General features: G+C 36.2%; 1 protein-coding gene across 1 annotated transcript in view; it reads left to right on the top strand.

The window, feature by feature from the left end:
• Positions 1 to 18393, top strand: part of RELN (reelin) — a 539202-nt gene that overhangs the window by 376603 nt on the left and 144206 nt on the right. The window contains exons 21-23 of the mRNA XM_003342005.3: positions 7660 to 7852; positions 10796 to 10908; positions 18236 to 18373. Coding sequence (XP_003342053.2) covers positions 7660 to 7852; positions 10796 to 10908; positions 18236 to 18373 — 444 coding nt within the window. The remainder of the gene's footprint in view (positions 1 to 7659; positions 7853 to 10795; positions 10909 to 18235; positions 18374 to 18393) is intronic.

Raw genomic sequence — 18393 nt, 5'->3', positions numbered from 1 at the left:
CATATTCACACATCTATGAAAGTTTTCTTCACAACTGTAGAGGAGAAAATGTGAATTTAAACTGATAAAAAAAATAGAGAGGCAGTATAGTGGAGAAGGAGTGTGGAATTTCTAATCAGAAGAGCTGGATTTGAATCCCATTTTCACCATTAACTACAGGTGTGACCTTGACCAAGTTGTAGAATCTTTATGGATCAGTTCCCTTATCTGTAAAGAGAAAGCTTTTTGGCATCTGACCTCTGAGATTCCTTCTGGCTCTAATCAATGATCCTTGGAAATTTTCTTCTCTCTATTAGTAATTTCATATTTTAGAATTCATTGAGATTGATGAATTCATTAGAACTTTCCTCTAAGGTAATAAGACTTTACCTGAAATACATATCTTTGAATATGGTAGGCTAAGATCAAGCATCCGTTGTCAAAAAGTGCTCCCCATCCAAGTATGGTGGCAGTTTTATATGACTTTGTTTTGTTAAACCCTTACCTTTTGTCTTAGAATCCATACTAAATATCACTTCCATGATGTGGCAGAAGAGTGATTAAGGGCTAGACAATAGGGGTTAAGTGCCTTGCCCAAGGTCATAGAGCCAGGAAAATGCCTGAGGTCAATTTTGAAACCAGAATTTCCCATCTATAGATCTGGCTCTCTTTCCACCGTGCCTAAGAATTTGTTTTCAAGGGACACATGTGGTTCTAAACATTTCCCTATTAGATGCTTGTCTGTCTCCATTTTTCACATAACCACAAGAGGTTTGTTGTTTTGTTTTTGTTGGGATGGTGGTATCCTGGGGAAGTGGAAAGAGCAGGTAATTCCCATTTGATGTCTTTTAAAGGATTTACCTCAGAACTTGATACCTAAAATGTTTCAGCTGTTTAACCAGGTGTTTATTTCATATTTGTCAAATAAGGTATATTGCTAATCTCTCCCCCCAAAAAGAAGAAAGTCACACTATGACTATTTCATTACGCCTCATAGCAGCAAGGGAGAAGAATATTATTATAATAAAAATACAATATTACAATATCATTTTCCCCTTTTGGTGTCCCACTTGTAGTTCTAAATGACTTTTTTAAGGTCTCTCAGCCTCCAGATTCCAAATTAATTGTTTCCTGTCTCTTACCCTCTGTATCTCTGATTGTGGAGAAGGGAAACTTTTATTTTACCTATCAAAATGTCTATCTCAATCAGTAAAAAGGAGAAGTTTACAAATGAAAGAATCAGAAACTTGGAATTTTTCCAATAATTACAACTAAATGTGAACATCAAGACACTCAAAAAAGGGCATGTTTTGCTTCATTAAATAAATTATGTATGCTGAATTTGAACTATGAATGGCCTTGAGTCCAAGGTAGAGAAGAATATTATTTCTTTATTGAGGAAATTCTTTATTTGGAAGTAACTACATAATGGTATAAACATTTTTAAAAAACAGTAAAAGGAAACAAGACTCCATTGAATTTATTGTTTTATTGAAGTGATTGGCCCCTCTAACAGGGCAGATCAAAGCCCATCCATGCCCCTTATTCAATGAAAATCTTGAGTTTGGTTCAGTGAAATACCCTTGAAAGATGATGGGAGAATAGGAAACATGTTGTTAGACGGGTGAAAGGTAAATCTTGTCTTTATTTTTAAAAGGTACAAAGGAAGGAAATCTATAAACCATAAATCAATAAATATGATTTCATTCCTAGAAAAATCCTGTAATACATTCTTATGGGGATGGTTAATAGGCCTTTAAAAATGGAAACTGATTACAAAGACCCTAGTTTAAGAATGGGTCTTGTCTTCTTCCGGGTAAGCATGGTGGCAGTCTAGAAGCCAGACACTTTCCCTCCTCAGATCCACCGATATAGACGACCAAAAAAGACCCCCAAAAAACCATCTTCATAAGAATGAAGGGACTCTACAGTAGGGCGTAGCATTGAAGCTACGTTGGACTTGGGCATTTCCACACTAAAAGGGAATGAAAAAGCTCCCACTCAAACTCAAGCTGATCTACCCTACTCTACCCTACCTACAGAGCCAGAGTTAGAGCCAGCACCCTCCAGAATCAACAAGTGAGCAAAGGGCACCTCTGGAATGAGCAAAGGGAAGCTCTAGGTCTTGGGAGCTGACTAAGACCACCAAGGACCTGCCCCTGAGAGCAGTTACACTCAAAATGCAGGTGCAGGCAGGCAGTGGAATGCAGACCTTGAGTGCCCCCAGGAAGGTAGCACAGCTGCAAAGATTCAAGATCTTGACTCAGGAAAAAGCCTTGCTCCTTAGCTCCATACACAGAGAGCCTGCCCTCCTCACTCACATTTCTGACTGGAAAGGGAAGGAAAAACAATGGCAAACAGTTCCCAGGAAAAACTTTCCAACACCAAAAAAAAAGGGGGGGGTTGACCTTGGATAATTTTTACAGAGGAAATAGCAGAAGAAGAAATACAAATCATTGCTCCAAAACCTTCCAAAAGAAATGGAAATTGTCCACAAGCTCTGGAAGAATTTAAATTGAAGCTTATCAAAAAGATGGAAGCCTTCTGGCAAGATAAATGGGAATTGCTTCAGAAAGAAAATGAAAAAATTAGAGTAGAGAACCAAAAAATTATAGCTGAAAATCAAAAGGTTAAAGCAGAAAACCAGGCCTTAAGAACCAGATTTGAGCAACTGGAAACCAATGATCTTGCAAAACAGGAAGAATTAATAAAGCAAAGTCAAAAGACTGACAAATGTAAACCTTAAAATTCCTTAGACTTATAAATATTGGAAATTTCACCATTGGGAAATTTCATACTTGAAAAATTTCCTATTGATAGTGGGAACTCTATTGGAATGTGAACCCCATTGGCATGAGAGGTTCCTCCTCCTCCCTTCTTAAGATTACTTTAGGGCAGAAACCTTTTGCTGAACAATGGAAAGGGCTTTGTTCTATGCTTAAGCATAGAACAGGAAGTTCTTTGAGTCATGATTGATTTTAGAATTGATACAATAGAGATACTTGGAATGACAGAACCAGGTCTTCGAAATTACAATCTCTACCCTACTCAGTCCTAACAGGATTTAGGAAGGGCTGTAGCAAAGGATCAAGATTTAATTATTTGAGAATATGACCTTCAACAGACATGTGCAAAGCCACAGACCTCTGGGCGGTCCTGGGTTAAGGTAGAGCCACCATTGGCACAGGGAAGACATGGACAGTGATTGGTAGATGTGAGAACTGAGGGGAGGGAACTTGGATGGTTTCCTTAAAGATAGAGGGGTCTGAGGACCAGGGGGTGGTTGGTTGGAGAGTTTTGGCTCTGAGTGGTTGGAGAGGTGCTCTGAGAAGCTTGCTCTGAAGGAAGCTGGAGGTGGAGGCCCCTGAGACTGTTTCTCCATTTTGGTCACGTGAGTAATAGGGATTGATCTCCTTTCTTTGCCCCAGCTATCTAAGGGCTTGGGCCTTTTGGCCCAGCCTAAACAGAAGGGGTATTTAAGCCCTATTCCCTTCTCTCCCCTTTCTCTCTCCCTCTCTCTCTCTATCTCTAATACCTTTCTTCATCCTGTTTGTAATTAAACTCCATAAAAGGTTGACTGCTGACTTGAGTTTTCATTTAGGAATTACATAGCTGAATTCCTTGGCGACCTTAAATTAATATATATCAGTCCTTTAAAGTGATTTCCTAGTCACACAAACTAGAAGAAAACCTAAAATATCTCCCTGACAAGGTAACAGATAAGGAAAACAGAGGAAGGAGAGACTTTGTGGTGGCAAAAAATTGGAAAATGAGGGGTTGCCCTTCGATTGGGGAATGGCTGAACAAATTGTGGTATATGTTGGTGATGGAATACTATTGCGCTCAAAGGAATAATAAAGTGGAGGAATTCCATGGAGACTGGAACAACTTCCAGGAATTGATATGGAGTGAAAGGAGCAGAACCAGGAGAACATTGTACACAGAGACTGATACACTGTGGTACAATCAAATGTAATGGACTTCTCCATTAGTGGCAATGCAGTGATCCTCAATGACTCAGAGAGATGTATGAGAAAGAACACTATCTACATTCAGAGGAAAAACTGTGGGAGTAGAAAAACAGAAGAAAAACAACTGCTTGATCACATGGGTTGAGGGGGATAAGATTGGGAATGTAGATTCTGAATGAACATCCTAGTAGAAATACCAACAACATGGAAATGGATTCTGGTCAAGGACACATGTAATACCCAGTGGAATTGTACATCGCCTATGAGAGGGGAGGGGAGGGAAGAATAGAAAATTATTTTTGTGACCAAGTAATAATGTTTGAAATTGATCAAATTAAAAAAAAATTTTTTAAAGAATGGATCTTGCCAAACTAATCTCATTTTCTTTTTTTTTTACAAGGTTACTAGGCTATTAGATCAAGGGAATGCTAAAGAATACTAAAGTGCTTAATAAAGTCTCTTATGCTGTTTGTGCATTCAAGATGAAGTCATTTGGGATATATAATAGTAAAATGTTGTGAATTTGGAACTGATAGAATGACTTGGTCCACACAATAGTTATTAATGGTGGGAAATAGGTTGGGAAATAGTTTCTAGAGAACTTTCTAGGATATGTGCTTGGCGCTGTACTGTTTGATATTTTTGCCAATAACATGTAGAGATATACATGACATACTTATCAAATTTGCAGATGCCAGCATATTAGGCTAACATATTGGATTTCAACATAAAGATCCAAAAATCTGTCAACAGGCTAGAGCAATTGGCTGGATCTTATCTGATTAAATTTAATAGGGACAGCTATAAAATCTTTAACTTGAATTTAACAAATCTACATATCCATTGTGAAACTGGGGAGGTAGGTATGGATGGTAACTTTTTCCCAAAATATATCTTTGGTATTTTGGGGGATTAAAAATGCTACAAAAATGAGAAGATTTTTCATAAATTTAAATATAAAAGTCCTCAAGACTGATAAGGGTATACTGATAAATGTTTAACAACCATCTCCCTGAGGAAAAAAGACATTTAATCTTCATTATTAACACTTTCTTGAGTCTAGACAATCTACAAAACAATAAATCATGCCCAAATTTGAAGTTTTTCCATGTTGGAGGTGTAGATGCTCACACTGAAATTTTAGCAATTGGCTGGATCCCATTTAAGAAGGTTTTTATAAACTTAATTTTATGAGGATCAATCAGATAAACTGGAGTCATTTAGTTTAAGTAGATTAATGAGATTGCTAGTTTCAAAATTCTGAAACACTATTACTTGGATAAGGGATTACATTTATTCCATTTGTCTTAGAGGGCACAACTTGGAGGAAAGAAACTTTGAGGAGAAGCATATTAACATTTAAGAGTTTTCCAAAAGTGGATTTGATTGCCTAGGAAGATATGGGTTCTCCTTTATTAGAGATCTTCAAACAAAGACCATTTGGCCACTTGTTGAGTATTTTGTAAAAGTGAATCTTTTTCAATTAAAGGTTGGACTAGATGACTTTTGCATTCTCTTGAACCTACCTCTGAAGCACTTCTGAGATGGTCTCAGGGCATAGGTTGAGGGATTAGTGTTAGCAAAGATTAAGAATGCCTCTTCCCTTGACAGCTCATCAGACCTAGATAGAAAATCATTCCTAAAACAATTAAGCCATCTAATTTTATTCTCCTACTAATTCTGTCACACTCTAGAAATTTTTTAAAAGTAAAATCAAAGTACAAATTCCCACCCACAGAATATTTATTAAATTCAGCAAGCTTGTTTTCAGTAGCTTATGACCTTAGACAGGCGCTTGGTAGGGCTATTTACATGGAGTTTGTACTAATGAAGTTCCAGAAACAGTTGTAAACCACACAGACATTTAATTAGCTAAAAAGTTCATATGGTACACAAGTACCAGGAAACAGGGTAATGCTGCTTAAGTGCTCCATTATGATTCTGTTGTATCTTCATGCAAGCAATTTTATAGTAGAGTTGTAAGAGCACAGATTGTGGTTTCAGAGAATTGAGTATTCTATTCCTTTTCCTCTGCTTATTACCTGTGTGTCCTGGACAATTATATAATCTCCCAGGCCATGAGTTAATCCCTCTTTAAAATGTGGGGTTTGGCTGAGATGTTCCGCAAACTCACTTCCAGCAATTTTGTGATCCTATGATTTTAGAAAAGGAGTGAGAAGTTCTCATTCTTTCTCTGGAATCTCCCCAACTGCAAGTTTAAGATCAGTTTGGAACACATAATTTTCAGATGAGTTTAAGCATGGTTTCTCTTAAAAATCAAAAACATAAATCTATTGTTCGCAACTAGGAAGGTTTAATCTAGTTCCTTCAGAGGAATAGAAAAATGGAAAAGCATTGGGCTTTAGTACAATTGGAGTCTAATGGTTTAGGAGGAGCCTAGAGAAATAGAGGAATGAATGAGGAAGTCATTTAGAACTTAGAGAAATAGATGTAAAAGTAGAAAAGAAATTCACTTTTCTCCTGTCTTTTTTTAATATATTGAGAAGTGGCTAAATGGAACAATTAATTTGGTGACTCTGTGAATGGAAATGCCACTGGATTCTTTGCTTCTTGTCTTTGAGCAAGCTATGCCCACTTCCATTTCATTGTTTGTTAGCCCAAGGTGTTAGGACTCCCAAGGACAACTTGGTGAGAACTCTAGTTCTCCACACCTCATCTCTTGGGTAGATAAGTAGCTCACCTCCATTATGGTATCAGGTATTTACAAAGATTAATTGTAAGTTTCTATAATTCAGTTTTAACTTCCCAATATACTATGCTCCATCTGTACCACCAATGCTGAAAATAACTATTGCCCATGACAGAGACGTCAAGAATGGGCCACCTGAGTAAGGCTTAAACCAGATTAAAATGTGAGTAGGAAATTGTAAACAAAATAAAATTTTAACATAAAACAGAGATAATGTTACACAGTGGTTTTCTAAGACAATATGTGGCCTGCAGGGATCCATTTTTTTTTTGCACTTCATACTACTGTCCTACAACATTGTTTTACCTAAAGTTGTTTTATAATATCTGTTAGCAGTGTTGGGTGTGTCTGAGAAAAATATATTACCGTGATTTTAAAAATATGTTATTATCTATACCAAGGGGCTATGCTCAAAGTGATTAATCAGAATTTGGCAGTATTTGACTTGAGAAATTCAATTTTGAATTTACACTTGCATCTGAATATTTATTCTAGTCTGAAAACTTGATACTCCAAACAAAATTATGAAGCTATATAGGATACTTGGAGCAGAATGAGCTGTGAAGCTTTACTTAGCTTGTCTGTCCCACCTCCCCACTCAACTTACCATGATTCCATTCTATCCTGAAAATAGATGGCATTATCTCTTAAATTGATGTAATGTGCCAACTTATATAGTATTTCTTTCCTTCTGTGGATTCTTATATTTCTAACTCATGCCTTGCTAAATGATCAAAGTAATAATTGAGATTTTTTAAGTTTTTTTTTCTACTTGCTCTTATTGGAAATAGTACATTGATTAAAGAACTTATGAAGATGATATACTGCTAAAAGGAACAATAACTTGATACAATATGCTTTTCTAACTTCATAGCACACAATTTGATCTCATTACTTGTTGACCACTTCATAGAGAAATAGCTATGAATGCAACAATTGTAATATTACCTTTGATGTATTTCTCAATTGAGTTTCTCATTCAGATTCTCTGTTTCTCAGTTTTACAGGAGACTCTAAACTTGCCTCCAGTATGCGTTATGTGGAAACACAATCTATGCAAATCGGAGCTTCATATATGATACAATTCAGCCTGGTGATGGGATGTGGCCAGAAATATACTCCCCATATGGACAACCAGGTGAAACTAGACTACTCTACCAACCATGGTCTTACATGGCACCTAGTACAGGAGGTAAGGCTTTATGTTTGGGTCCTTTCTTGAAAAACTTGATGGTTCAATTCTGGCCTCCCATACCCTCTAGCTGTATGACCCTTTTTTTCTTTTTTTTATAGAGCATTATAGCAGGAGGAAAAGGGATGCCCTGAGAATATTTCTACCATTACCAGTCCCTACAAATAAGAGTTTACTGTACCACACCCTAGACTGTAGGATGGATAGAACTGCACCCATATTAGTATCAGCAGTTCCAGTAACAGTTTGGAATAAACTCCAAACTAAAGCCACACACAAGCTCAGGAACTGCAATAGCAGGACTCCTGGGCTAAGAGCAGCCCTAGGGAGGTATAAACAAGCAATGGTCCCAGGTGCCTAAAGGATAAACAGCAACTTGCCCATTAGGACATGAGCAGGGCTGGGAAGAATCCATGAGAAAAAAAAAGAGTCAAAATCTTTGATAATCATAAAAAAAAATGCCTGGGTAGTAAACATGGGGACAATTGTGTGTTTACATCAGGCTAGTTATGTGGCATAAGGTAATGCTTTACATCTAACTACCAACATTACCTCCATCCCCCCACCCCCAAAAAACTAAGTTCAAAGGGGGCTCATTTATTGTCATTGTTCCAAATGTACAAAAAAAATTAGAAAATAACCCTGGGCTCAACTCCCTCCCCATCCCCACAATATTCCCTCAACACAAATAATCCTCCCCCACCCCCCCAAATCACAAACAAATATCAACTAGTCCTGGTGTTTCCATTAACAGTGCACCTAAAGAAACAGCTTAGGCAAAATTAAACAGGATTCAAATGGCATCCACACTGTCCACTCATCCTTGAGGCACTGGCTGCCCCATCACTGGTAAAAGAGTCCTTATACAAAGTGGTCTGGTTTTGGCTGCTACTTTAAAGATCTTCCTCTGCCTTCTTCTTTTTGGGTTTTTCCTCTTGAATCACAGGAGGATTTGTAGCTTCTCTTTGTAGGTAGCTAATAAAGTCACTAACTTCTTGGCCACCTTCATATTTTCATGGATTTTGCTTATTATTGGCTGGAGAGAAGTAGATAGTAGGAAAGCCTCTGACTTCATATGGAGAAGGCACATCATTAGCTGTAGCATCCATCTTTGCTATGACAATATTGGGGTCTTTGCTGAGCTATTCTCCCAATTCTTTGTACTTGGGTTCTAGATTTTTGCAGTGACCACACCAGGGGGCATAAAAATGACCCTGTATGACACTTAACCCCCATTGGTACTAAATAAATTACTGATTAAATTGAATAGAATTTATAAATGTTTTTTATTCAGCCATAAAAATTAAAAATTAAATTCATTGTGGAAGGGCAGCAAGATATTTACTGCTTGAAGTCCGTATCACTAGATTATGTAGTTATTTCAACAAATATTTTAACAAGAATTTTTTAATTATCCTCTGGATATAAGGCCTATGCTAAGAATCAGATATTCAAAGATGAACTACAGTCTCTGCCCTCAAGGAGTTCACAGTCTAAGGTAGTGAAAAACACAAAGACAAAAATCAATATGATAGACCAAAAACAATCACTTTTTTTTTAATTTTTAAAATCCTAAGTAAAAGCAATGAGTATAGAGTATACCTTATTAGAGTTTAGCCGTGAAGAGAAAAAAAACTATATATATAAGATCATATAAAGTAGCAGAGTTAGTGGAAGGGTTTTTGAAATGGAGAAGACTTGCACCTACTTGCAGGTAGAGGAGAAAATCAAAAGACAAGTAAAGACTAACAATTAGAGAAAAGACATAGAAAAAGTGATGAGAACAGATAGTATTAAGTACATAAATGGAAGCATTAACCTTGGCCAAGAGGAAGGCTACCTCAAACTGGAAAGAAAGAATAATAGAGGGGTGATTCTTTGAAGTGTAGCAAGAAACAGGAGGGAGAATATTTTTAACTTCAGCCTTTTCAATTAAGTGGCTCATATTCTTAGGGGTATAAAAGGAGAATCCTAAGTTTAGGAGAGAGAAGATTTAGACCAATGTCTGTAAGGCATTTATTTCAAAGTCAATAAAAGATAAATAAATGTCATGAATAATGAGAACCCAAATGAAATCAGCATGAATTGAATGGATTATGCTTTCTTGACATCATTTTTAAATATTCAAGTTTAAGAGCAAAGGAAACAAATGAAAGAGTTATCCAGAATTGAAGGGCAAAAGAGGGCAATGTCCAAAGGAGCAATGGCTTAATGATGCAATATTTTCTATATTGTCCCTTTGTTGAATGGGTCAATGATAGGGGCATCAAGACTGAAGAGAAGTAATTGAAGCTAGAACAAAGAGGATAATGCAAGAAAATAGTTTTGGATTTATATTGCAGAAGGCATTCTGAGGACAAAAAAAGCAGGATTAAAAAACCTTTGAGGCATAGGAATGGTGGAAGGAAAGAAGAGAGAGGAATACTGAGATACACAATACAATGAACATTCTAATCAGCTGAGGTAGAATTCATATGATGTTAACACAAGTTTGATGGGCTAACATTTTAGTGTTAGGAGGGTTATCAATGGGAGTACTAAAGTTTCCAAGGATAATTGGTAATGATGGAATTAGAGAACAAGACTTTAAGACTTTACATATTGGTGCTACTGGACAAAAGTTAGAATAAGAAGTCTATAATGTTAGCCTAAATCCTTTAAAATGTCCTATGTGTGACCTATGGGGGTGTGTGTGTGTGTGTGTGTGTGTGTGTGTGTGTGTGTGTGTGAATTTACTTTGTTTAATTGCATTTAAGCATCTACAAATGAATATTTCCAAAATACCCATCTGTCAGAAGAAAAACATATCACAACTAAATCCTCAAATTGGTTTAATTTCCAATGATAAGATCTTTTTCATTTCTAAAATGAGGAAAACAACATATGGAGGTATGGAAAGATAACGATAAAGCTAGTCTTGATCTTTTGGTGGTCTTCATTTAGGAATGCCTTCCAGGAATGCCTAGCTGTCAGGAATTTACATCAGCAAGTGTGTACCATTCCAGTGAATTTACACAGTGGAGAAGGATCACTGTACTTCTTCCTCAGAAAACTTGGTAAGAGATTTGTTTTGCAACATTGTTATTGTCTTTATATACTAGATTTCACATGTGACTATTAAATTATAAAGTATTACTTTTTTTAAACTCTTTTAAAATCAGTACTAAGTTGCAAGGCAGAAGAGTGGTAAGAGCTGGACAATTGAGGTTAAGTCACTTGCCCTGGGTCACACAGCTAGTAAGAAGACCTGGGTGGTCCCTGATGGACTTTGAATTTTCTTTGAGACCTTGAGCTCATTACAACTCTGTGAACCTCATTTTGTCCTCTGATTGACTAAATAACCCCTAAATTCCCTTGAAGCTCTAACATATATTTTGCTCCCTGAAGGAACTTCATGCCCAGAAAAAGAACATAAATCTTAAAATTACATCATTCTTGAATTATTCAACAACATATTCTAAAAAGAAAAGCAAAAACTAAAGAAATTCCTCTTTGAATTTTTACCTAATTTTGGCATAAAGATTTGATTTTATGTTCAAATAAGTGGATGAGTCATTCCTAGACTTTTTCTAGCTTTTACTTTTGCAAAAAATAAAATTAATTCATTATAATAGAATAACTAGTTGCCTTTAAAGATGAGACTTTATGTTAGGTGAAATTAAATTTTTTAATTTGTTTTCCTGTAATTTTCCATTCTTTCATTCTACTTTCTAACTTACTTTCCCATGCTTTTTACTAATATATCTCCACTTTGCCTAACCTTCTCCATTTTGGTATCTCTGCTGATCAGTATATTAGTAGACTTTTTAAAAATTCAAGTAGGATATGTTAAATGTGATATATTTAATTCAAAGACTATTTAATGAAAATCTAATGATTATTTAATTATAGCATTTTTCATTAACATAGGAAATATTTCAAAATTGTAAGATGAAAAGATTAACAATTTTACAGTGTTTGAATTGTGTTTTCACTTCATGAGAATATAAATATTATGGATTTTATTTCTTGGATACGGTTAAGATTTTAAAAGCATCATTTTATTAATCAGTATCCAAAATAATTTCAAAAATATAGTCTGAGATTTAAATATAGAAGGCAATAGTGTCAAGGACAAGTGTAGTAAAGATTATCCAAAGATAAGGGGTTTTAGCTCAGAACATCAGGAAATCCAAAAGTGAAGGAATTCTAAGTTATTAGTAAAACTTTCAAGTAGTAGATTATTGGTTAAAGGCTGGGTATGGAGGCAAGTAACCAGATTTAAAAAATAGATTTGGAAAATAGCAATAGATAAAGGGATTCAAGTCTCTGTTAAAGGCCAAGAGTAAGTTTAATATGAGTAATGAGCAGAGGTTGTGATTATAGAGAGTAGTCCATGTTAGTGGAACAGTTCTAAGAGATAATGAGATCAAAGGGCTTATACTGGTACATGGCTAAAATGAAGTGTTCTATCCTTGAAATTGAAGATTGAGGAATTGTGTAGTCAAACTGTTAAACTCAAGATTCTCAACTTGAATCTTGTGTCATCTATGAAGATGACAGAAGACAATGAGAAAACCAATTCCAAACTAAGTCTGTGAGAATATTCAGATCAGCAGATGACAATAGCATCAAAACCTATATCCCTTTGGTCCCAGAATGCAAAAAAATCCCAGATTGAGGGTGACCCCTCAAAAAGCCCCCAAAATTCCAGATTTCAATCTGAACCAGATTAATCTAGAAGTGTTTTAACAAAATAAAACTACAATGATATTGATTGTGTTAATTTGTAGTTTCCTTAATTAATATGCTATCTTACAGCTCCTTTTCCATATGAGTTTGACACCATTGCTTTAGGGGTGATTGAATTACCAGGTGGCATTGCTAGGCATTCACCTAATCATGTTCAACAAAAGGTTAGTGAGTCCTAGGGAGTATTACACTCCCCCTAGAGATCTGTACACCCCTGCTCCTTGGGGACCTGAGTGCCCTCCCTATCTCAATGAGGAAGCCATGAATCATTGCCAAGGAGCATGTGAGTCTGTGGATTTACCCAATAACAATTAAATTCTTAAGCCCTCCCTTAGCAGTGATTCCTCACCTTTGCAACTTGCTTTATTTCCAGTGAGCCCTAGTCAAATAGCCTTGGCATAAGAGAATGGCTCTGCTCAGAAGACAGATGTCCTTGGAATGCCTTAGTTTTACTTGAAGCAAAAAATGAATAAACAAATAAACAATACATGACAATCAACATTTAATGCCTACTAAAATACTAAAAACATTTCCCCAGCAGCTAGTAGCCTGTTGCTCTCCTAAATCCCCAAAGCTCCCTAAATAGCACAGAAGTTGCTTCAACCCAGGAATTATAGGAAATAAACAGTTTGCCTCTGTTAATGCCTCATTCTTTCCCCTGCTACAAGTGAGTCAAGGATTGCCTACTCAGTCTCAGCTCACACATCCAGCAGGGTCAGTGTTTAGATGAAGACAGGAGCACAGACATGGAGTAGTGACCTTTTGAGAAAAGCAGAGCTTCCAATGCAGGTGCTCTCCTTGGTCTTCACTGTCTTATCTCTGCAGGGTTCCCCAGATCGGAATTCAGCACTCTTTCCCCTGCACAGCTTCATTTCTATCCTCATCCCTGTCTAAATCCCCAACCAAACCTAGTTTGCCCTTCCCCTACAAAGCTGGATGAGGCAGATGCTATGTGTGCATTAACTGCTTCAGGTCAAGAGATTGCCAATTCACTGGACTTTGAAGATGCTTTCCTAAAATGCATCCCAGTTTTACCCAATTGAGATAAGAACCCAATTGCTGAGTTTAGTTCCTCAGATGTTCCATCTTAAAAGTTGATCTGAATTTATTTAATTGTGACTTTCCCAGAAGTAATAATAGGAGCAGAACTATACAAACACCTCAGTGAAGTATTTATTTTAGCATTCGACTAATCAGTATGTAAATCAAACATTGTTGAAGCTCCAGAAAAGCCAGGTGTGCTAATTGCTCTTTTTATGGATGTGCATTATTTTAGAACTGGAATGTGGGGAAGAAGTCTATTTTCCTTAATGCAGTCAAGTTGATCCTTTTAGTTTGTTGTACAGTTTTTGAAGGAATCTGTTTTCCTAAAGCTTCAAACAGGATAAGGAAATTGGTACAGTGCAGTTTGAAGCTAGATTTCTCTTTGGCAAAACTCCCCGCAATGTCCTGGCATTTTGATTCAAACATATGCAACAATAAGGGTAGAGCAGTCAAGTAAATGTGGTTTTCCAGGATCCTTGTGTACACAAAGATCTGCTAGCAGGAAAATGTATTAGATGAGACCAACTTGGAGAAAAACAGCAAATGTATGCACCTGCTCAGAGAAATTGTATTGTACAAGAATTAAATATTTGTTATCTGATGAAAATTAATTTCAGTTTTATGAGGGACATTTACATAAGAACAGGACTTAATGAGATCCAAACAGCTGTCAGTCGCTGACTTCATAAACAAATCAACACTTAATGACTGAATAAGAGTTACAGAATAATTGGGTAAATGTAATTACACCAACTCTGAAGGTAGCAAGTACAATTTTGTCAGCTTGCATTTACCATGATTTCTCAAGTTCCATGACTATCAAGAGAGGACTTGACATTATTTTATTTCACACACTGAAGTGTATATGATAAGAATCAAATAAGGGAGAATATTGAGTTTTAAACCTGGTGCCTGGTCTGCCCTTGGGATTCCACAGTAGCTGGCTGAAAACCATAAGGCATCTTTATATCCCACAGTAATTGTTTAACTTTCTGACCGAATCCAGTGTAGACATGAAGTAAATATGTGATTATCTTCCAAAGTACAATCTTTGGTATTTTAAAGTAAAAATGGTTGAGGAGCAGACGAGTGGAAAGTTTAAGCATTTATTTTGGAAGCTATTTAGCTGTGCCACAACTGAACATCAGTGAGATCACACTTTGTATTCTCACGTGTGGCCAAATGAAGGTTGCTTGGAAGACCAGGTGTTTTTTAATCACTGAAAATGTGGCCAGCATCCAATCTCTTTTCCCTTTCCTTTCTCATAATTATCATGGTCACATTCAAGTATGTATGACAGTCTTTAATAGAATAATCCACTGTAAGCTGCTTTTATCCTAGGGAAATATCATAGTTTTTGGAGTGCTTACAATAGGCATGAATCAACTAGAAAAGGAAGAAAAAAAATAATTTTGAATAGGCCCATGTATAAATATTTAGACCCATAAATTCAGTGGAGCATCACTAAACTTAAAATCTATGTTGTATTTGTCACCTTAAGGTCAAGTTGTGTTATCCTAAGATTCTCCAAGTATTGCCACTCATACACAAACATACATGTATTATATTTCAAATTATTCGTTCAACAAGCATTTATTAAATACCTAGGATATGCAAAGCACTGTGCTAGACATGGAAGAGCCAAAGGCAAAATATAAACCATAACACTAGGAGGTTGCCTTCTAGAGGGGCTACAATATTTATGCGGATAAGTACAAAACAACTTGGAGAGAGGAAGGAAGGAAGGAAGGAAGGAAGGAAGGAAGGAAGGAAGGAAGGAAGGAAGGAAGGAAGGAAGGAAGGAAGGAAGGAAGGAAGGAAGGAATCTAACAGCTAGAGGGATTAGAAAAGGCTTCTCAAAGGAGATGACAATTTAGAGTCAACTAAGAACTCAGAGTTTAGAGAAAGAATCATTTCAGGCAAATGTAGTTAGAAAATGGACATGTTAGATTAGGCAGGACAGCTTGTGAAGAGGAGGAATGTGAAATGAGTCTGGAGAGGTAAGCTGGAACTATATTATAAAGACTTTTAAGTGCCTACATGAGGAGCTTACACTTTATCCTGAAGGCAACAGGGAAACACTAAAGCTTTTTTTTTTATTATGGAGAAGTAGCATGGTTAGACTTGTTTTTCAGGAAGATAATTTTGAGGGCTGTGTAGAGCATAGACAGAAGAAAAGAGGGATAGGAATTAAGGAGACTAATTAGGAGACTATTGCAATAGTCAAAATGAGAGGAGATGAAAACCTAACTAGGATGTTGACAGCATAAGACCAGAAAAGGAGATAAGTACAAAATGACAAGATTTGTCATTGGGTGAAACTGTTCAATGAGGCACCTGGTGGGGGAGAATAGAGCAGCTCTAGTATAGTCACTTATTCTTGAAGACATGCAAATTAAGTCTCTTTATAGTATCTTAATAATATCAAAACAATTCAGTTCAACAAATATTTGTTGGAGGGAAGAGGAAAATTGGTAATTTTACCTTTTATTTTATTGGCATAGGAAACCCATAGTGTGAAAAGTTCCACTACCAATTTAACCTATCCCCTATGACTGCAATGTTCTCTCTCTCCCTCTCCATATCTTAATTACTCCATCTTCCTTAGAAGCAGCTAGGTAGAATAGTGGATAAAATGAAGGGCTTTGAGTAAAAAAAAAAACTTCAAATCCAGTCTCAGATATTTACTGGGAAAGTCACTTACCTACTGTCTGACTCAGTTTACTCAATAGTAAAATAAGGATAACAATAGCACCTTGCTTCCAAAGTTGTTAAGATTAAATGAGATGATATTTATGAAGTGCTTAATACAATGCCTGGCACATAGTAGGTATGTATTAAATTACTTTTTCCTTCATGAGTCACCTCAAATCCTATCTTGTACAAAAGGATTTTCCTGGAACTCACCCTCAGAAGCTAACACTTGCATTCTAAGTAACCTTTTATCTTATCTCTTTATAGTGTGTGTATATGTGTGTGTGTGTGTGTGAGAGAGAGAGAGAGAGAGAGAGAGAGAGAGAGAGTGTGAGGTGGGGGGGGGGAGAGAGAGAGATTGAGAAGGAAGAGTATTGTTATTAGGGTAAGCTAGGTGGTTCAGTGGATAGAGTAGTTACCCTGACCTTGGGCAAGTCACTTAATCCTGTTTGCCTCATTTTACTCATCTGTAAAAATGAGCTGGAGAAGGAAATGGGAAACCACTCCAGGATTCTTGCCAAGAAAATCCCAAGTGGAAACACAAAGAGTCAGACACAATTAATCAACTAAAAAAAGTTACTTGCATGCTTTCTCCTCCATTAGAATATGAGCTTTGGGGGTTAGTCATTTTGAGACTCTTTTTGCTTCTTTGTATTCCCAGGGCTTATCACATTAAGCACTTGATAAATGTTGACTGACAGATGCCAAGAAATCAAGTAACTGGTCAAATAGCCAGTTATGGGTTAGAGGCAGGAATCACACTACCAGAACTGGAAATACAACCCATTATTCACAGATCATGGAGAAAAGAAAAGCAATCACAGCCTACTCTGAATTTTAACGCACTTTTGTGTATTAAACACACATAGATGCAGTAGGTTTTAAGGGTTCTTGCAAATCCCTAAAGATCTGTTCTATCAATGGATACTGTACTTGGAACATGGGATTCAGTCTGTGGCTCTGGGCATGCCCATTCATTTCTGAAAATTATTCCTAAATGATTACTGCAGAATAGCAATTATCTGCCCTCACAACCAAGAAAGCCTCAGGAGGAAAAAATTCAAACTCCCAGAAGTTTAAAAAAAATACTTTGTGGCATCCAGTAAATGTAAGTGGTTCTAAAAAAAATACCTTTCAGTTACCAGTTGGATATATGACTAAACTTCTGCTGCAGAAATGACAATAAGCTTTTTTCTTCTTCTTCAGTCCACATGTGTCATTCAGAACCAAGTTCTCTAGGTCTCTTCAATGTCTATTGGACTGTTTAATTATTTGCTACCATTTAACATCAACTTGTCTTTGAAAAAGAATCAGGTTAATTTTTCAGTTACAACAAATATAACTGTGTTTCTGAGTATTCTTTGTTATCTTGTTTAGGTCACGTACCAGTGTTTTATAATGTTTTATAAATAACAATATATTGTGGGAATCTTCTTTATTTATCCACCAATTATTCAACTATTAACTGTTGTTTTGCTTTGAGTCAAATTGAAGGTGGCCTTCCTAGAATTTGATATTGAATGTTCACTATTTAACAATCAACCAATATACTAAAAGAGTTTTTTTTTTCCATTGCTTTCCCTCTTTGGCTTATTTCACTAATAGCAAAACTTAATGTACAATGTATTAATATTTGATTTTTATTTGTTTAATTTTCAAAAATTCAATCATTTTAATCATAAAATTACACAAAAAAGAGACAGAATTCCTTTTGATTTTCACAAGCTATTATATATGTTGTTGTATTTTCCATTTCAGAAAAATTAAGTTCAATGTGTAGAAGGGTTGACACTTAATTAAAAATTCCACAGAGCACTAGTCCAGAAAGAAAATGATGTGAGAATGTATGCTTTAACATCTCCCAATGGGGAGGTTCAAAAATGATTTCTTATTTTTCTTTTAATGTGTTTATAGGTCCAGTGCTACTCGCTTCCGTTGGAGTCAGAGTTATTATACAGCACAAGATGAATGGGCTTTAGATAATATTTATATAGGACAGCAGTGTCCAAACATGTGTAATGGCCATGGCTGGTGTGAGCGTGGACTTTGCAAGTATGTATTACAAAAAAGTG

This window comes from Monodelphis domestica, chromosome 5 (assembly GCF_027887165.1).
Source record: "Monodelphis domestica isolate mMonDom1 chromosome 5, mMonDom1.pri, whole genome shotgun sequence".
NCBI classification, from domain to species: Eukaryota; Metazoa; Chordata; class Mammalia; order Didelphimorphia; family Didelphidae; genus Monodelphis; species Monodelphis domestica.
Note: the sequence above shows the minus strand (reverse complement) of the source record. Positions and strands in the feature narration are given on the sequence as shown.